Source organism: Lissotriton helveticus, chromosome 2_1 (assembly GCF_964261635.1).
Source record: "Lissotriton helveticus chromosome 2_1, aLisHel1.1, whole genome shotgun sequence".
Lineage (NCBI taxonomy): Eukaryota > Metazoa > Chordata > Amphibia > Caudata > Salamandridae > Lissotriton > Lissotriton helveticus.
Genome location: NC_136059.1, coordinates 48169772 through 48191943, shown reverse-complemented (window position 1 = coordinate 48191943; position 22172 = coordinate 48169772). Strand labels below are relative to the sequence as shown.

At 44.2% G+C, this 22172-nt stretch overlaps 1 protein-coding gene across 2 annotated transcripts in view; it reads right to left on the bottom strand.

Annotated features, from left to right (window-relative positions):
* The window catches only part of LOC144817698 (uncharacterized), a 191113-nt gene that overhangs the window by 83910 nt on the left and 85031 nt on the right, over nt 1-22172 (bottom strand). For both annotated transcript variants that reach the window (XM_078674454.1, XM_078674453.1), the window contains exon 3: nt 21884-22072. In XM_078674454.1, the coding sequence (XP_078530580.1) occupies nt 21884-22072 (189 nt within the window). The remainder of the gene's footprint in view (nt 1-21883; nt 22073-22172) is intronic.

Genomic DNA, 22172 nt, shown 5'->3' with positions numbered 1-22172 from the left:
TCAGTCATGCAAAGAAACAATCTCACCTCCATTTCTTCAACTATACAGTTAAACACACCTTACTTATTGAAACATATACTAACACATATTTACTCTCTTATACAATCCCTGATACAAGTTCACAATGATCGATACAACCACTCACTCATTCAGTGGCTCTCATGCACAGTTATTTATATATGCCAACTCTCACATGTACTGTGTTTTACATATGTACTTACTATGACATGTAGCATTGAGATATCCATTCACTCATCAATACACTCATGCACACAGTCAACTGCCCATGTAGCTGTTTCCACATGCACTCTTGAACTCATACACCTAGTGAATAAACTGCTCACACATCTATGCATAGAGTCACACACCTTCCAGCCACCCCCACACAAACTCAATCTCCCATAGAAATACTTGGGCAACTAATTAATAACACATATAGCCTCTCGTATAGCTAATGATCAACACATGCAGCAGTTTACAGAACAGAACAACAGACATAATGATGCACAAATTAAGACAGTTTAGTCACTAACCCATGCATTCAGTGAGACACATTTAATCACTCACTCATACAGTCAGTCACGCACCTACTAAATCCTTCATCCAGACACTTATACATCCACTCATTCTTCAATATGTAAGACATATTTTAACTTTACAGAATTATACAGTCACTGGATGTAGTCATCAGTGATGTCATCAGTGATGTCATTTGAGATGTCATCAGTGATGTCATCAGTGATGTCACTGACCATGTCATGAATGATGTAATATGTGACATGATCAGCAGTGGATTGCGGGTGCGCGATATATAGTTAGTGCAACTAACTATATATGGAATTTCAATGGTTTTGTGTGAGTAAAATAAGGTTTTTTAAATGCTAATTCCTAACTATATATGGTCTATAACCTATGGTTTTTTCAGTGAATATATAAAGTAATATTATTGCTATTTTATTTACCGTGGGACTCCCACTGCGACGACGGGGAATCCATGAAAGACACCCTAATACTGGAGAAACAACATTAAATAAAAATAAAAAAAAAGTGTACAAGGAGCTTACCAATTCTCCTTCAGTATTATCCACTGGTCACCTCCATTATGTAGCTAGGCTTACGTAGAAGTCTTCTCCACAGGCATTAACCCCTTCTGTGCTCACGATGGCCCCCGGCCGTCACGGTGGGCATGTGCGCACGACGGCCGGGAGCCGTCTGAATGCCGCCCATGCGTTAATTCTCCCGCGTAGCGGGAGAATTAACACAGCTTGGAAGGGGTTAAGTAAATAACCTGCCAGATACTCCCAAGTGAAGAGACTAACAAAAGTCATACATACCTATGAGGCAGATGGTTATTAGAATGGGATTTCCAAAGATTTTCTTTACCTTGAAATCCTGTGATGAAAACCAGCAGCTCAAGGATAAAAGGGCTGGTTATATCTGAAGTGGTAGGATCAACTGCTCAGGATGACCACTGGAATAAAGGTGCATACTCAAAGTGCACTGGTGTAGTGGTGATTTGTGATAGTGCTATATATATTGGAATAAAGGTGCATGCCGAAAATGCACTGGTGTAGTCATACGTGATAGTGCTATATATAATTGGGATTAAGGTGCATGCCAAAAGTGCACTGGTGTAGTCGTATGTGATAGTGCTATATATATTGGAACAAAGGTGCATGCCGAAAGTGCACTGGTGTAGTCATATGTTGTCATATAGCTCCTGTATATCCTTATATCGTGTTAAGTTAGCATAGGTACATTTGAGGTTTAAACGCCATTTTTCTTTCTTGCTTCTGCACACGACACTTAATTGTTGACTTAGCTTTCAACCTAGTAGTTTGCCGTGGTGTATTTGAGAATAATATGTTATTGCTCTGATATCAGCTTTGCTTAATAAACTATGTCTGCACGAAGAGTGCTGAAGTTTCAGGAACAACACGATATGGAATTGTTATGAGGTCTGATCTCCACGCCTTCATAGTCATAACACAAGTGCAGCCTTTGCCAACTCTGGCTTCAGGCGGGATTGATATTGCTTTGCACGAGGCACATAAAGAACACTTGATGCGGTGCACATGCAGAGAGAGCTGGTGTATGCTGATGTGATTCCTTCATGCTAGGACACTAAGGTATGGGCCCGCCCTGAAACAACCCAAAGAGACCTTCTTAGCTAATAATATAATATATGTGTTAGGGAGGGTGAGATATAAGTGTTGTTAACTCTTATTCATTACAGTATGTTAACATGCTGTCACCATTCGCTTTTTATGTCTTAGTAACTATGCTGGTAATTTTGCTACTGATAATAAGTATACTTGTATTATCTAAGATACTGCGCCTGAGAAGACGGCATTAGTAAATAAACATTTCAAATGCACATGTGTCTTCTTTACTCCATGTTCTGGTTTGTAATGATAATATAACGAAAGAGTGTTCATGAGTCCCACGTACCCTGAGGTACTGTAAGTTCATGTTCTGGTTTGTCTAAACATTGGGAGTTTGATATGTCCAATGAGACACTGTAGCTAGCTCGGTAAGGGGTGAGTTGGTGGCTAAGGTGAGTTTTGGGACACCCTAATTTGCCGAGGTTCCACTCCTCTGTGCACAGTTCTGTGTGAGAACAGAAACCCTGCGACATGGCGCCCAACGGTTTCGGTGGTCTTATATCATGACACTCGAGTAGTTTATCGTTCATACCTTAACCCCTTCACCTCCGTTTCCGGACAGCGGGGTGTCGGTGAAACCTACCTATTTTTTGAAATAGGTGTTATTCAAGCTTGATTCTTTCTTAAACGGTTTCTTTGAATTACTACCCAGTTGTGCTACAAAGTATACTTTGTGTTTTCTTGTTTCCAGTGTTGTCATGGCGGCGGTAGCCATTGCGCAGCATAGTCGCGTAGCGGTGCGCAACCATCTTCAGACGTACCAAGTACCGGTAGATGGGATGGCTGTGATTTTCGTGGTGTGTGCAGATCCGGCGTTCCCTTATGAGTTGTTTTACTCTTGGGTTACGTTTCCGGCTGTGGACGCTAATTCTGGTTTGTTCCACTCCTACACCGCCTCGGCTGTCCCGGCTGAGTATACACCGTACAGGGCATTGGTAATACCTATTGATCATTGGCAGCATCGAGTTTGGTTTGATGGAGCCCTCCCCCACTCTTTGTCCGCTGCGAGGTTAGGTCCACTCTCAATTCCAGGTACAAATTGGCCTGCGTTGGGTGGCTTTACCCCGCACCCGAATCACGGCGCTTGTACCCTGCAGGAAATTCGTAGGCTGCATGTTGTTTCCATTTCCGTGATTCGTGCATTAGTGCAATACATCGGCCCCACCTGCCTGGTGGTCCCCAGGGGGGTGCGGCCGTTCCCGTGGATCGAGGCGGAATGCGTCTCAATCCAGTGATGGTTAATTCGGTTTTTGGTGCTCGTCCGGTTGACAACGATGACTTCCCATTCTGGCTAGCTGAGAAGTTTGATCAACTGGAGGCGGTGTTTCCGAATTCTACTCCTGCTGATAAGCATAGAATGTTGACGATTACTTTACCGAAGGATTTAACTCCTGAACTTGTTGACTGTGAAAGCTGGGGAAAAACATTTGCGGCAGTTTATACAAGGTGCTTCGGCACCCCGTCTATGACTGCCCTGCCTGACATCATTAGACGTGTTCAGAATGATCACGGTCCAGAGGCAGCGGTTGAATTGGGTATGCGCCTGTGTGGTTCTTTTGAGATTGTATGTGATCTCATTCTCTCCAATGTTAAAGGAGATGCAGTTAACTTTCAGGTGTCGAATGCTTTGGCTGCTCTGCCCGATGCCGACAAACCCCGTCAGTTGGCAAAGATTGTAGTGGCCGCTTATAAGACGATTGGCCGCACAAGTAGAGGTCTGAAATATTTTACAGTAAAGGAGAAAAAACAACTTCAAGGACAATCTGCAGTTGCAGATGTCCCACCCAAATCCAAAAAACAGAATTGGCCTACTAAAAAGACACAGGGGAAGCAATATAAGCAGACTCAGGATTCTTTTCCTGCACTTCAGACTCCTGCGCCGACAGAGAAAGTTTATGATTTGCGCGATCGCGCGATGATTAAATCACCTGATCGATTTCAGGGTTCTGATCAACGCTCTCCTCGTTCCTTTCAGGAAACATCGGCACCGAAGACCGGTGGAGGAGGGGGTGGACGTGGACGTGGAGGCCAACAGGGACGTGGTCAGTCCCGCCAAGCTGACGGCGCAGTGAAGCAGGAGGATTCTACGCCTAAAAGACAGCAGTTTGCGAAAAAGAAAGTCGCAGCCTTAACAGCGCATCGATATGCCACAGATAGTGAGAACGCGGCTTCGGAATCTGACGTGGGCTCTGACCTTGCTGGACAGCGCGGCGGAGATAACCATAGTCAGAGAGGCGCTGCGTCCACTACTGAGGGTGACAGCGACTGAAGTGTTCGTTGTAATTGAAACAGCCGATACAAGACTGGCTCCCCCTGAAAGACTTTTTGAAATTGTCCTGTTAATTGAAGGTGACATACAGCGTACTGTCAGAGGGGTATTTTGGGAGAACCTTTCGTCTACGTACGACATTTTGCTTTCTGAGGCTGACTGGCCCCCACCTTTTGTGCTCGCAGCGCCGCGAGGGGAGGAAGTAATCCTTCCCAGTTTCGCGCACACTGTCTCGACTGAGCATGCGCAGCATTTTGCAGAAGAGTGGGCTCGGGCTCTTGCACCGGCTCTGTACCGCAACCAATGTGGTTGGGATAAATTGTCTCCTTCCCACGAAATTCCTTTGCGGTCTGAGCCTCAGCCTCAGCCTCAATATCCCATACGGCGTGAAGCTAAAGCTGCCGTCGCAGAAATCCTTGAACAATTGGAATATCAGGGAGTTATTGAAACGTGTGTGTCACCGATGAATAATCCCCTTTTTACTGTGACCAAACCTGACGGATCATATCGTTTGGTATTGGATTACCGTCATTTGAACTCGCATTGCCGTAACTGTGCGGTACAGAATACTCACGGCTCTGCGCTAGTGGATAGTCTAGTGCGTAAGCGTTTCAAGACAACGCTTGACATATCCAACGGTTTTTATGCACACAGACTGGATAGCTTCAGCTCCCAATGGACAAGTTTTACGTCCGCTGGTGTGCAAAAACGCTTCCGGCGACTTCCAATGGGCTACAAAAATAGTCCTGGAGTCTTCACCTCAAGAATAGTCACTCTATTGGAGAGTATCGATCCAGATGCATGTTCTTATGTGGATGACATTTATCTCACAGACGACGAAATTTGGATGCATCTGTGTCGGGTGAATTCAATAATTTGTAACTTTTCAGATATGGGTTACAAGTTTAATTTTGCAAAATCGCACATTGCAGAACACACAGTGTTGTTCCTCGGCTATGAGCTGAACAATGAAGGTCGAGGATTGGCTCCTCACTTCCTGGAGAAATGCGCACAGTTGCGCGCTCCTACCACACTGAAGAAATTACAGTCTTTACTGGGCTTCTTGAATTTCGGCAGAACTTATGTTCCGGCATATGCCCAGCGTATCAAGCCTTTGTATGCTTTGATACAACCAACTTTTTCAAAATCATGCTGGCTGCCTGAGCATTCGGCCATTTTGCAATCTTTGCAGGCCGATCTGCTCGCTTCTAAATACTTACTGACTCGTGATAACCACACCAACCTGGTAATAAGAATAATTCCTGGGACAGTGGGTTTCACGTACCTCACTTTTAATGAAGGAGACACAGTACCTATTGCTTACAAGTCACACTTGTACACTTCGGCTGAATTGCGATTTCCCACTGTGGAAAAGGTTTTAACTGCTGTACAGATGGCGATTCTTAAAGAACGAGCTCTGTCACAGGGGAAGCGCATGTTAGTGGTAACACCCTGTCCTCATTTGGAGGCAGTCACGAAAGCCAGTGTACCAAATTCGAAGGCTTTGCACCCGCGGTGGATTCAATGGGCAGCGTCATTGACGTCCACGGATGTCACGTTTATTTTTGACGCCTCTTTACGGTCGCAAGAGTACTTGCAGTATGAGTTCGTTCATCCTGCTCCTCTGGCTATGCGACCTTTGGAGGACTTCCATTGCATCATTTACACTGATGGGTCGGCGCAGGTTGCGCATGGCTCTAAACATGCCTACGTTTCCGCATGCGCTATTGTGGTTGGTGCTATGTTGAACGATGAATTCATTTCCAGGGAGGTACACACGTTGCCCCTGGGCGATTGCACTGCACAATTAGCTGAGCTTCGTGCTCTTTTACTAGCGTTGGAGTACGCAGATCCAAGTGTTACTACTCTGATTGTAAGTGATTCTTTCTACTGTGTCCAGTCTTACAATGAGAACTTGTTCTTTTGGATTCAAAATGAATTTCATGATTCCAAAGGTAGCACAATAAAACATAAAATGATCTGGGTTCGAGTGGCAGAGCTTAAGGCTATGTTGCCACTCGTTTATGTGATTCATACTCTCGGTCATCAGCGCGTAGGAGTTCACGCTGTTGGCAACTCGCTTGCTGATGAAGCAGCGAAATTAGCAGTATCTACATATTTAGTTGCAGCGGTTACTAGGTCAAAAACCAAGATTGATAGCGACATCTTGGCAGCAGTTGCTGCCTCTGAGAAGGGAAGTAAGCATCCTGCGGGATTCCCTTCGAAGTACAAATACCACTTAAGTCCCGAAATGGTTCCTTTTGTGACAATTCCTGACGGTGGGGAACGGCTGATTCCCAACTCGGATCGCAGAGCAGACTTGATTACATCGGCACATGAAGGTGTGGCGTCTGCGCATGCGGGCGTTTCGGCCACTGTAACTCAATTACAACAACGTTTCTGGTGGCGGGGACTGTACAAACAGACGCGTGATTATGTCCTTCTTTGTGACATATGCCAGCAGATTAAACCTTCAACTGCTACGCGTCCGCCACAGACTCAGTTGTACATTTCTAATAAACCACTAGGTTGTGTTTATTTGGATCAATGCGGTCCTTTTTCATCTGATACTGCGTATAAGTACATCTTAGTAGCAGTTGACTCATGCACACGCTTTGTGTGGGTATGGCCACATCGCAGCGCTGATTCACGGACTGTCATTAGAGATTTGCGTATCTTTATAGGGATTTTTGCCTGTGGTACCTTCCATTCGGATCAGGGTCCGGCTTTCGCCTCTAAGGCGTATAAGGATGCCATGACTTCGATGGGGGTCCAAGTCAAGTTTTCGTCTCCCTACAGACCTGAGGGTAATAGTGTAGTTGAGCGAATGAACCGTGATTTAAAGCAATCTTTGACAGCCCGAGTTATAGGCACTGGCAGAAACTGGCTGGCTCACCTCTATGGCGTGCAGCGTGCTCTTAATAATCTCCCTAGAAGGTCTCTGGGTGGGCGGACCCCATACGAAATGCTCTTTGGCATCAAGATGTACGTCCCTGACCTTGACGGTCTAGACTATGTGGTTCGCGCCACTTCCTTTGACGCAGATGAACATTGCAATGTTTTACAGAAACTACAAAAGACCAGAGACAGTCTTGAAAAGGAACATTTGCCCTCCACGTCGGATGATGCGTTGCAGATCCCGGTAGTTGGCTGGCTACCCCAAGTTGGAGAACTGGTTCGGGAGAAGATCGATAATAAGAAAGAATTTGGTCCTTCCTATCGAGCTCCGGTTCCAGTCCTTGGAGTGAAAGGCACAAGAACTGTCGTTTTACCACCACTTCCTGGACGTAAGGAAAACAGGTTTATTTCAATTGACAATGTCAAGATACACAGAGTGGCCGATTCTTCTTAGCATGACACCGGCTGTTTCCTGTCCTTCCATTGTGAGGAATTCAGTTATGCCCACTGCTTCTAATATTGAACCTGAAGTGGCCATCGAATTACCTGCTGTTTCCAGTCCGTTATTAAATAATTTACCCGGAACTAACATTGATGAGTTAGACTATACCTACCCCACTGATTTGTCCATGCCTGACCTGCAAGCTCGTTTAGCCACAGAATCCAGATTTTCATTTGACTCTGCTTCCCTTGCCTCGAAGAAACCCTCTCGAATTGCAGTTTATGCTAGCCTGTGTAAAAAACATTTTTTGATACCCCCTTGGACTTACATTTGGCTGGTCCTTTTTTCAGTTTACCTTTTTATGTCAATTGGTTTTGTGTTTTATTTTTTTCGAATTATGAATGGACACTATGTCGAGGAGAGAACTTGCATTACTCATTTAAATGGAACTTTGGCCCCACTTTCCTCTTCACATTCTACACACAGATTAAAAAGAGACTTGACTTTGGTTAACATCACAGCATGGCCTGTCCTTGATGGAATCGTGTGGGATGCAGTTCGGTTTCAGATTCATGGCCCAACGGAAGTCGTTAATGTCCCTAATGTACTTAGAGTGAATATGGGGGATGTGGTGAAACAAAACATTCGTTCTGATGACTGGGATGTCAAAGCTGTAGAAAGTTTATTTTCTGATTTGCATTACTATGCTGCATTTGATGCTGAGGATTTATATTTAGAATCTGCTAATTATGGTGAATTATTCTGTTACCAACATTATGGCAATCACTTCTTACACAAAACATCATCCAGAAGGGATACTGTTAACTTTACTCAGTGGGAACATTGCCCAGCGCCTCATCAGGGGAGTTCTGAAACATTTCTGAGAAAGTATACTTACTTCACTGACTTTAATCAGTCCAATCCCGAGTCCTTTTATTTTAAGTTTGGAAAAATGCCAATGTCCAAGGTTAGACTTACCGATACTAAATTGTTGTATTCCAAGTCCTTCCTTGATCAATTAGTTACTGGAGGCTATGAGTTATGGAAGGATACGATAGACCTTAAATCAGTTTGGGGTTCAAAGGCCTGGCAGGTACAAGGCACTGAGGCTTTGCACCGTGCATGTCTCATCCCGAATCATATGCTGTTTCTGAATGAAACAATTTCCCAGACCACATGCTTTGGATTGGCTACTTCTAAAAAATTAAACGCTCCTTCTTTCCCGGAGTTAGAGGAATATGATGGTTGGAGTAATTTTACTCAGTTATCCATTAGAGAATTACAGACTCTACTTCTTAATTCCTCATTTAACATTTCCAGTGTGAATCCTAAGGGTTGGCTGCTTTGGCACCGTAGTGCTGATTCTTGCCAACATAGATTTTTGAATTTAACTGACGGTTTTAAAACTGTTAGATCGGATCCCCGTTTTGACTTAGGTCATACTGTCACATCGTATTCTGTAGGCAAATTGTGTCAAAACTGGCTGAAACATTCAACTTTACCTGCGGTTAAGAATCACCTTTCTAAACTAAATGCAGACGTGGACTTGAATGATTTCATTAAAGGCCCGGCTAGTGGCAGGTCGAAAAGGTGGTTATATGGGGTTTACAATGAAATTTGGAAGCTATCACAGATTGAGGCTGCTACACGCCTTAGGGCCATTGATCAAGCAAATCTTGAGAAAGTGCTTGCAGTTGTTGACAATAGCATTAATGTGCTTTCCTCTAGAATTTACACGTTGGATAATATTGTGTCGTCAGTCGTCGATATTATACATGATGAAGTGTCAGTATTATACCATGGTCAAAATCAATTACGATCAATCATGCAGTTTGCATGGACCCTTCAAACACTGAAAATGGGTAAAGTTCCCTGGGGGTACATGAACGTTTCTTCTTTATTTGCACCGTTTAATTTGACTGACAAACAACGCTTACTTTCAATGCGTGATGCTTCCTTTTCTATGTTACATATTGAAAGGTTAGAATCTTTACCTTTTTCCGTGGCTGAAGCCACTGCTGCAACGTGGCTTATCCACGGTTTAATAACGCTGCCTTTTGCTTTATATAAATTTTCAAATTGCATGAAATATGTACCCATAGGTCGTTATGAACCTTTAGGTAGCGGTTTCCTTCATGAAGTCTGGTCACTCCCATACACATACAGATGTTTTAAGGATGACCAGGAAGTTTATCTGACAGGGGAGGAGTGCACTGAGACGCCAGATCATTCTTTAATGTGTTGACATATACAGTTACACGGTTCATGCAACAAGGACCGACCGAATATGGCTTGCGTTTTACAAGGCACGCCAGTTCCTGCTATCATCCCCACGTTTAAATTATTAGAGAATGGTAGTTATTTAATGCTCAATAATGAGGACTGTTGTGGGTTAATTAAAGGTATTCCTTTCATAGTAACAGTAAGTGAGCGGGTTTTTTGCTGCAGAAATGTGCTTTATCCTCCCACACGTGAACATAGGGCGTCTTCCATCTGGCCACAGATACCGACCTTGGGAGCAGAATTCAGCGGCATGGCAAGAATAAGGGCTCTTTTGTCCCAGAAAGAGGTGGCCTTGAGCTCGGCCCGTGAAACTTTCGTGCTTCACATTGCAAACACCCGTACAGAGGTTCAGGCTCTTTTGAATACTGATTTGCCTTTGCATTTCGGAGCGATGGTTCGAACTATCTTTAACGCATCCTCCACAAAAGGCCGTGCACATTTTTTTAAAGTTGTTAGCAGTGGTCTCGTGACTTCCTTTGAAAAGATTTTTGGAGTCATCCCTGCTTTCTTCCATTCTATTTTTTCATCCTTGTTTGGAGGGTTCCCTTTTTTACTTGCATTAGCAGCTGGCGCGCTAGTGGTTTTTTGTCTCTTTAAATATGGATGTCCATCCTGTGCAAGACCCCGCGCAACAGCTACTGACGCGGTTTCGCAACCGCATGCTTGAATATTATGGCACACTGCCGTTGGCGACATTGAGCACGGCATATGGATTATCTTTTCGATTCTCCTACTTCACCTGTGTCCAGCCTGTATTTCACTGCCTGACCTGTGATTTCCAGTGGGCCATTGATTTGTGTCTCTGCGGACCGGTTTCTCCTGACGTCGATTTTAATCAACTGATGAGTCCTATCATTGCTCACGAGTTGGTTTGTTCTGACGAGAGGATTATGGCCTTAGCAGTGGCGCATGGACTAATTAGTCCCTGGGATGTGTTGTCGGCAGCACGGAATTTCTTGGAACTGAGTTTTCTTGAAAACCCACCGAGCTGTCCTCTGATGGTTATAGAGGATCCGGTGCTGGAGGAACACGTATGTTCCTTTCATCTTTTAAATTGGATGGCTGAACTGTTTTCGGATGAGGACAGTGACTTCATATTGGAGGCTGTTGCTACTTATTTTTCATATACAGTTTTGTCATAGACACTGTTTCGAATTGACTTGCTGATTTATAGCATTTCGTTGACTTATTTGTCATGAATTTTTAATTTTTCTTGCCTATTGGCTTGAGCCACATTATATTTTTGGGCTATTTTTTAGCATTACCTTTTTGATCTTTAGTTTCAATTCATGCTCGTTTACTGTTGAGTTCTGCTCTCATGAGATGGCACTTCTGTTATCATATTTTGTCCGTTCTCGGATCATGGGGGGGTGTCATATAGCTCCTGTATATCCTTATATCGTGTTAAGTTAGCATAGGTACATTTGAGGTTTAAACGCCATTTTTCTTTCTTGCAACTTCTGCACACGACACTTAATTGTTGACTTAGCTTTCAACCTAGTAGTTTGCCGTGGTGTATGTGAGAATAATATGTTATTGCTCTGATATCAGCTTTGCTTAATAAACTATGTCTGCACGAAGAGTGCTGAAGTTTCAGGAACAACACGATATGGAATTGTTATGAGGTCTGATCTCCACGCCTTCATAGTCATAACACAAGTGCAGCCTTTGCCAACTCTGGCTTCAGGCGGGATTGATATTGCTTTGCACGAGGCACATAAAGAACACTTGATGCGGTGCACATGCAGAGAGAGCTGGTGTATGCTGATGTGATTCCTTCATGCTAGGACACTAAGGTATGGGCCCGCCCTGAAACAACCCAAAGAGACCTTCTTAGCTAATAATATAATATATGTGTTAGGGAGGGTGAGATATAAGTGTTGTTAACTCTTATTCATTACAGTATGTTAACATGCTGTCACCATTCGCTTTTTATGTCTTAGTAACTATGCTGGTAATTTTGCTACTGATAATAAGTATACTTGTATTATCTAAGATACTGCGCCTGAGAAGACGGCATTAGTAAATAAACATTTCAAATGCACATGTGTCTTCTTTACTCCATGTTCTGGTTTGTAATGATAATATAACGAAAGAGTGTTCATGAGTCCCACGTACCCTGAGGTACTGTAAGTTCATGTTCTGGTTTGTCTAAACATTGGGAGTTTGATATGTCCAATGAGACACTGTAGCTAGCTCGGTAAGGGGTAAGTTGGTGGCTAAGGTGAGTTTTGGGACACCCTAATTTGCCGAGGTTCCACTCCTCTGTGCACAGTTCTGTGTGAGAACAGAAACCCTGCGACAATGTGATAGTGCTATATATATTGGAAAAAGGTGCAAGCCGAAAGTGCACTGGTTTAGTCATACGTGATAGAGCTATATATATATTAGAATAAAGGTGCATGCCGAAAGTGCACTGGTGTAGTCATATGTGATCGTGCTATATATATATTGGAACAAAGGTGCATGCCGAAAGTGCACTGGTGTAGTCAAATGTGATAGTGCTATATATATTGGAATAAAGGTGCATGACAAATGAGCACTGGTGTACTTAACCCACACATTTCTGATAACCAGACACCCGGGTGAGTTCAGCAAGGTATGGCTTGCATGGATACCCCAACTATTCTCTACCCAAAAATTCATGGGACCCTCCCTTGCAGAACTAGGTTGTTTTGTTATGGGTAACTTTGATGTTGCCTCAATAGCGGCGTCACCTCGGCCTTAGACAGGACCACCTTGTCAAAGGACCGAGAGGGGCTCGGGATGCGACCCAAACCCTGGCGACCTCCCACGACACCACAGGGACACCTGCAGGAGTTTGCGGCAAGGCAGAGACGCCGTGGCCTGAAGGAGGTGACCCAGCGGAGCCGCACCCCAACAGAACCACACCTTCCAAGCCTGGATCCTAACCAGTTGGCGCCGGAGCTGGAGCCGTAGCCGCCGCCGGGGAGAGCCCTGCGCTAGGCGAGGGATCCGCCGACGCCCCGGGAGGGGAAGGAGGGAGGAGACGCCAGTGAGGCCTGCAAAGCCGCCACGTATGTCTCCATTTGGACTCTTGACGTCCCAACACTGGGAAACGGTGGATAGGAAGACACATAGGGCCGCATTACCCGCAGAGAGTTCACGCCCCCGGTAGGCCGGAACCCAGCCCCCGGGGACAAACTGTGACACTTACCCACCGGGGAGCGACGCTCACGTGACATCGGAGAAGGGCGAGGACGACTACCACAGCCGAACCTGTAGCCGTCCGCCAAAGCATACCGAGTGGAGAACGTCGACCTGGAGAGAAGCGCCAAGAGTAGTTTCATGCGGCGCTCCCACTGCGAGTTTGGCTTCAACTGTTGACCGGCCTCGCAGTCGGTAGTGCCATGATCCTCCCCCAAACACCACATGCAAATGAGGTGCGGGTCCGTCGCCGACATAGGACGCCCACAAAACGTACAAATTTTGAAGCCCGAAAGCATTCGCATACTGTTCCACCAAAAGAATGGAGAAAAAAGGGGCCCGTAACAGGCTTTCAAACATTTGTCATACTTGGTAGAAGTTACAGGTGAAAAAGTTGGCCCAAATGGGTGGTTTTTTTCCACTCATTTTCAATTTTTTCTATTTTCAACTGTTATTTTCTATACGAAAACCTTCAAGAATCTACACAAATGACCCCTTGCTGAAGTCAAAATGTTGTCATTGCAAAAATAGGCTATGTCCCCGAAAAATGCCAAAACTGTGTAAAAAAGTGGGTTTTCTGACAAAAGTCTGCTTGTCCCTGAAAGCTGGGAAGATGGTAATTTCAGCACCACCACCCCTTTGTTAATACCATTTGAAGGGGAAAAAAAAAACAGACGATTTCATCTGTAGCCCCACCCCCTCAAATTTTGCTGTATTTTGCTGATTTCTGGGTCCCTTCCAGGGGAATTAAACCCTGGGTACCTTTAAAATCCCCTTGATGTTGGAAGAAAAGGATGCAAATTTTGCGTGGATACCTTTTGTGGTCAAAACGTTACAGGGGTTTAAGTACAAACTACCCCAAATAGACGAAAAATGGCTAAGCAAACGGGGGATCCCCAGGAAGGAAATATACCAAAGTAGTGTTAGTGTGTGATAAATACTGAGTATTTTGCTAACTCTGGTGTGTTTCTTTCTTGTGTAAAAGCTTTACTGACTGACTGGTAATGTACCCGCTTTACAACCTCCTGAATAAGCCTTGGCTGCTATCCACAGCTACCCCTTGTGAGCTTTGGTTATCACGGACCACTACAACTATCAATAAGGGTGCCTCATCAATAGGTATACACATATACTGAGCCAGCCTCCTACATTAACCATAAGCTCTTGGAACATAGGTTGCCTACAGACGAAAATTGAAGATCCAGCCTTTGCACACTACTTGGGAGCCTTCGATATAACAATGATCCTGGAGACTCGGGCCCAAGTTAATATGCCGCTAATCGGATATGAAGGATTCAGAAAACCGGCCAAGAAAAACAGTACATTTGGAAGGGCAAAAGGCCGTCTGGCAATATACATTAACACCGGCTTGTCAGCCAAGGTCACAAAACTCTATATGGATGAACCATACCTCCTGGCACTGCGTATGGACAGTTGGGATATGCACCTAGACAAACCCTTTGTTCTTATTAATGTGTATGGTAACCCCTAGAAAAAAGATGGAACTGCATAGAGGCTTGCCGCACATGTGCTCCATCTAAAAATACATTACATCCACCATTCTGGCTACGCTCAGGAGATTTTAAACAACATTTTTTTCATCATCGAAATGAAGAGCATGCAGAAGTAGTTGGGCCCTCCCAGTTAAAAATGTGCCATACTATAATCGAGAGGACAATATCAGAGAAAAATTAGTTCAGGCATGCAAGCAAATTGGCCTGCTTGTTCTAAACGGCTGCAAGCCAGGCGATATCCTTTCAGCATGGACCAGAGATTCAGGAAAGTCTGTCTCTTTTTTAGATTACATCCTGATGAAGCTCCCACTATAAAATCAAGTGCAGAATTTTAGAATAACCACCGCAAGGAGAGTGATCATCATCCGCAGGTAATCATGATAAGAACATCGCTATGCAAACACGAGGCTGTAACATCTCTCAAAGGAGAAATCAACACTGAAAATCTGAAACATCAGAAGTGGAGTTCAAGTACAGTCAAGGACCAGGCAAAGGAATACTTTGTCCGCCTTGAGAATATGGTCGCAGAGGGTTCTAATCAAATATTAGTATGGGAAGCATTCGCAACGGATCTGATCAATAAGCAACCCGTCAGAAGAGGGAATAAGGGAGCCCATCTTGGGAATTCCACTGTAGGCAAGCTTCTTAGGTAACTATGAAAAGCAACTGAGGGTGAGAACACACTAAAAAGTCTGCGTAAGGAGAGAATACTTTTAAAAAGGGGAGATATGAGCCTTTGAAAAATCCAAACAAGAACTGTTGTGGACCCAACTGTTACACGTCTACAAGTCAAATAATGCGAAAATGTTTTGGAAATTAATCAACATTGAAAAAAGCTTAAGAGCAGCCCACAAAGCAAATATAAATAAAGGCCACTGGGATAAACACCTAAAGTCTAATTTTAAAGGAAGTACCCATGATGTAACTAGTCTAGACTGACCCCAGAGGGACAACTGCACCGTTGCGTCCTCGGCATTTCCAGCAGATATACATGTGGAGATAATAAAGATCATTAAAAACATCAAATTCCAATAGTGCCCCTAGCCCAAATGGGTTACCAAAGGCATTTAAGACACTCAAGCTCACGATGAACAACCTTTCTGGCAACAATGTTCTATCTTATTCAGGCAAACATATTCATCCCAGGTAGTTTGAAAGGTTTGATAATCCATCCTATCCAAGGGTGTGGCTACATCTTCACCAAACAATTATCCCTTACTTGCTCTCTTAGACGCAGATCTCAAGTACTTTTCTACACTGCTACTTTGTGATCTGGAAGCATGGGCATCGGATACAGACAGGATCACACTCAACCAAACCAGGTTTACAAAGAGCAAGACGCACTAACAAACCTCCTGGCAGTAGGACTGATCCTCAGTAGAGCCAAAGCCACAGAAAGCCCCTCTCTATATGTGCTTGCTGATTTAAAAGCAGGGTTTGACTGTGTCCTGCATGGCAGGTTATGGGCAAAACTTCAACAGTGCTGAATACCGCCCAAACACCTCGAGAGCCAACAGGCTATACTCAGACACGTGGATTAAGATCGGGAATGACACCCGCGTGTCAAGGGAAGTGAAAACATCAACTGGCCTAGAGCAAGGCTGCGTTTTAGCATCTCTCCTCTTTAATCTATATATTACAGACCTCTCCGTAGAATTCGATGGCCAGACTTCCCTTGCTCTGTGCCTTGGTGGCGAGCAAGTGTCAAACATTCTGTATGCAGACGACCTGCTACTGCTTAGCAACATCAGAATAGGCCTACAAAGATTATTAAACTGCCTTGGATCTTATGCAGATAAAAACTAACTGGAAATCGCAAAACAACAATAGTGATCTCACTCAACTGCTGCATTTTGAATCAAAAGACAAACAATTGATGGACGGAATGCAGAACAAATCAAAACATTCACCCCCATTCAAGAGATCTGGTTAAAACCATCATTCTTTTGCTCACCATGCCACCCCAGTTTAGACCTGGCCATATGCAAATTAGTCTTGGCCCTGTGCCTCATGGGAATAGTCCAGCCCGAACTGCCAAGCCAGGTCCACCCTGGACCAGAAACAAGCATCCTAGGACCGGTTTCGGGGTTTCACCCCTCTTCAGCCAGGATAGCTTGATTCCAGTGGCACAGTGAGGCCAGGACCCACGCCTGGGCATAACCGGTGCACTTAGGGCGAGAAAGCAAAAGACACACAATTGATGGACAGAATGCAGAACAAATCAAAACATTCACCCCCCAGTCAAGAGATCTGGGTTAAATCCACTGGGGTGGCGCAGTGGGCAAAAGAACGATGAATTTAACCCAGATCTTTTGACTGGGGGAGAAAGTTTGCATTGTCAGCATTCCGTCCATCATTTGTTTGCTGTAGCATTTTAAATCTATGCAAGTGGCACTTTAGTGGAAATACAATTGATGAAAAACCTGCATATGTGTACCCAAGAGTTAAGATAGACGCAAAAGCCACATGTGCACCCCAAAGAGGTGAAAAAAGGAAAAGTGCAGGCACTGAATCATGCCTTTACAATGTTAGAAAGAGCCATTCGGGGGCATAATCTCAAACCATTGGTAGCAGTAATGAAAATTAAACTGTTACCTACTCTCTCATACGAATCAGAAATAATGATATGCGAAGAGGCTAGCCTCCTTGATAAAATCATGATAAGATCCTACAAACTAGCATTCCAGCTACACAGATCGGCATCGCCTGCTCAAGTCAGGATGGAGTTCTCACTGAGAAGGCAGAGACTCTCCAGGCCTGCTGTGTTTATTAAATGCTGCCACAAGCTGCGGTCATCTGCTGAGGGTATACTGGTTAATCTAGAATGGCTAGAAATCAATCTCCAAAGAGAGAAAGGTCAATATAAAAAAGGAGTAGGGAGACCTGTGGGACCTTAGTACATCTAGTCAAGTCTTCAGAAGAGTACTAAATACATCTATTAAATTGCAAAGCTGGATGAATAATAAAGATAAGATGCCCAAGCGATTGCATGGACGGCTGGTACTCAAGTCTTATAAAGCCTAAAGACTCACCCCTCGTGGAGGCCACCTACCTCTTGGAGATCAAACAGACTATTGACACGAAGATTTAATAATATCCCAACACATGACTTTCTTTCAAAGTGGAGGGAAGACAGCCAAATAGGAAACCAAAAATGGCAACTATGTCATCAGGCAGACGAAAATGTAATCTGTATCTGCCCAGCTATGGCTCTAGAGCGACGAGGCTTGTTGAAAAATTAACGCATTCAGGATAAAGTCCTGCAGACCAGCCTTAATCGAGTCATTAGAGCTTAAGAACACGATGCTGACCATTAGAGTGGTACAGTTACTGGACATTTTTAAGTCACTCGCTAAGGTAGATATGCGGACTTTTGTTGGGGATCATGAGGAAGGCCCCTGATAAAAACTGAAATACATTTATGCCGTGGCGGGCAGCTAAGCAACATGAATCCTTTCCATCTCCTATTATGCTAGGGGGTTACCAGTCTGATACACCCCTGGATGACCCAATTGTTAAATATTACCACTTTGCACATGTTCACGTAAATTTGCACAGGTATAGCCCGAGCCAATTTTGTGTTTCAAACATTAGCGCACTCTGCACTTTTGGCATAGTTTTTTTCATCATGGAGGCCTCATCAAACTCTGTAACTGGGCATGTATAAATTAGAAAGAAGATTTGCACGATTGCACTTTATGCTTTACTTTGCACATGCTGGTAATTAGCCAATCTGTTCCCTTCACATAATACTGTATAGGACTTCGCTGCTAGTGCCCTCTGGCCAATGACTAAGGGAAACGAGTTTAAGCTATTGGCATTTTAAATGGCAATGCCTTTTATTTATGTTTTAATAATGAAAACAAAAATAAAAGGCATTGTTATTTGCAATGTCAATAGCTCAAACTCGCATAAATGCGAGAACTATTGCATTGCAAATGCTTGTTTTCACAGTATCAAAAAAGTGGTGCTACGTCGCTTACATCATCACTACGGCTGCCCCTGTTCACAGGGTACGGCGATTGTTTTTGGCCGGGGGCCAGCGTACACGACACAGCCTCCCCCTTTTATCAAGCACCCCTAGTTAGGGTCTAGCCTTTGGGACCTTATAAGTGTTTAGTTATCCAGCACAATATCCTTGGTGCAACAACATCAACTATTGCATGGCTAAACAATTATACAGTCCCAAAGGCGAGACCTATTGGCTATGCCAATGCCTTTTTTGGGGGGATTCTCTATTCGCTCTGTGTAGCTGTTGTTCCCTGATGCTGAATGACCGCGTCATTCACAAAAGTCACAAAACTATGTGCGAACGCGCAACGCAGACCCAAAAATGACGTGCTGAAAATATTTCAACAATATGAATTTCCAGATCGGGCTTGGGGTCCCCTGTGGCCCCTCAGAGGCGCATCGCGTTTCAGGCTGAATGAAAATTCATTGTTACAGAGTTATAGCGCACGGGGCATCAAAAGTAAAAAAAAAGCAGTACGGATAAGGTGGGGAGGGGGGCCATAAAACGGCCTGTGTTCCCTAATCCATGTACTTACCCGACAGGCGGGCTTGTCAATGCTGATTTTGTGTGGCGCGTAAAAGTCTTGTTTGCGCCTATGTCAAAGATCTATCAATTTTGAGAAATAGGGGCTATGACAAAGAGGCAACATGCGTTTTGCGCAAGATCACACCATGAGCCCACGTAGGGAAGCTGCGTTTATGTCGGGTAAGAGCCCTATGCACAGAAATAACTTCATTTGCTATATTGCCTCATATTTCACACACGTAATTTATAAGCTCTGTACAAGTGTAGCTGTTATTCAGTGTGTGGCGCTAGATTACCGACCTGGGGAGGATAAAAGGCCCAGCGTGCCTTACAGGGATCTAAAGACGTGGCTTAAAGATTGTAGCATTTTTCAGCAGTAAACATACTGCCTGAACGCTTAGTGATTTTACCAACTTCACGCCATTTGTTCAGGCGAAGAATGCTCAAATGTTGACGATTTAGACTTTCAAAGTGTGTTTTAGCCATTGCACCATATTTTCTTCTCAAGGAAAACAATAGAGTGTATTTTATAGTGTTGTCTGCCATTTCGAGGCGCTGAACACAACAGGTGTTACTCTTACCTAATACAATAGCCACCAGTCTATCCACCAAGAACAGACTGAAGCCGGCACGGACTGGCTTGAGTCAGAATTCGTGGGCTGCAGATCACTCACACCAGATGTCTGCGGCGACCGATCATTCACGGAGCCTTCTAGACGCTAGAAGGGTTGACACTGGTTTGCTCTAAACATCGATCTTTCCAGGTCCTCCTTGTACACTCAGTTTTTTTTTTTTTTTTTTAGAGGTGCGGTCTCTCAATAGTCGAGCTGTTCTCTCCCGTGCGAACACAGAAAGATGCCACGATGTTGTGGTACGTGGGTACCCACTGCAGTACCCGCGTGGTATTGACAACTTGAATGACATCACCCCGAGATGCCCACTCCTTGCACTAGTGCCTAGACACCTCACTTTACTGTGAACCCTCCTGCCCCCCCCCACACACACACCTGTTGTGACTTGTGTGTTTCATTGGCACAGGGAAGGAAGAATCGACAGCAGTGAAAACGCCCCTCACAATAAGGAAAGAAGATATAGCAACAGTGCAAACGCTCGTCACACGAACAGGAAAGGAAGAGTAACCATCACTGAAAACGCACCTTACACAATCAGAATTGGGAAATAAGAGTTACCAGCAGTGAAATCGTCTCTCACACAAACAGAATATGGAAGGAAGAGTTAGCAGCAGTGAAAACGCCCCTCGCACAAACACAAACTGGGAAGGAAGAGTCGGCAGCAGTGAAAACGCACCTCACAAAAATAAGAATAAGGAAAGAAGAGTTAGCCACAGTGAAAACGCTCCTCACACAAACAAGAATAAGAAATAAATGTATTGCTGCTCTGCATTTTTTGTTCTTTGAAAAGAAGCAACGCGGTAGGTCCTATATGCATATAAAAAGGATTCCTGAAATTCTTACACTTGTATGCGACCGCAGGAACGTGAAATTTAAAACTACAATAAAACCTACAGCTGTTGGGAGTGACACAAGCCAAGAGAATGCTTCCTGCCCACGCTAAACTCAGCAGGCCAGGAGGAAAGACTCAAATACTGCAGAGGAGGATAAGTAAAACAAGCCCGCGAGCCGTGCGTGCGTGCCATAGCGAGCGATCTGTTTTCAATTATCGCGCCCGTGTCTGGTCACGATAATTCAAAACAGATGTGACCTGTGCAAGAAACCGACACCAATAGGCCGTGGGTGGAGCAAAGGCAGGACAGGCACCCGCCTTTGCCCTATTGAGTGCTGTCTTTATTTGAAAGACGCCCGCAAAGCCCATTAGCATGTAAGAAAAAAAAAAAAAGACACGCACGAGCGTGTAGTAAGCTTGGGCTGCTTTCTGAAGCCCCTTACTAAAAGTTGAGCAAGCAGCGCCTGCGCGCTGCTCTAAGCTCGACCTAAAAAGGTCATTAAGACTGGTTACTATGCACTGTCTTGCACACGCTGACAACGCTAGAACTACTCCAACTGCAATTATGCATACTGACTGTATGACAGATTGCGTAATTCTAGTTTTTATATATTCATATGCTTAGATTTATATTTTTAATGTTTATGGTTTTTATTAACTAATAAATGAATATTTACTTCTACTGCTAGAGTACTATTATTTTATTGCAGTGCAAACAGCTTTCAAATTATTTTGGTTCCGGTTTAAAAAAATGCTTCACCTAGCAGCATCCCTACAATGATAAAAGGGCATTTCTCCAAGAAAGAAATACCTATCACTCCTGCATAAACTCCAGTTGATGCCAACATTTTAAACACTCACATACTATAGTACTAGGAACGCCACTCTGTACCAGTAATGCATAGATACTAAAAGCACAGTCTGACAGTTTTGTGTCTGGGTTGCCTCTCTTCAGTGCCAACATGCCATTGCTACACCAATCAACAGTATATGAAAGAATATTGCATTCATAAGGAAGATCCAGATCAACTCAATAACTACCTTTTTAAGCAACATAAAAAGCAAAGAGTAGACTACATAAGGGATGAGTAAAATACGACAGTTCAGACCCAACACACTTGGTAGAAACAGATTTTGATGTACCTGCAGGCTGTGTGTGGTTCTGCCTTGATTCCAGATGTGCCTGAATCTGGTTGGCAGCATTGGCTCCTTCTGGTACGGGAAGGTTAATTCCTTCCATCTCTTCCACCAAACTGCGTTCAATTTCTTCTGGTAAAATGTCATAGTCGCCCAGTGAAAGGTCCTCCTCTCCAGAGTTTGAAGGTTCAGCATCTGGAATAACAAAGTGTGAACAAAGTAGCTCAGTCTCAGTAACTCGCATACGTCAATGACCACTGACAGTACGGATTAAAAATGCCGCACACAGCAACTT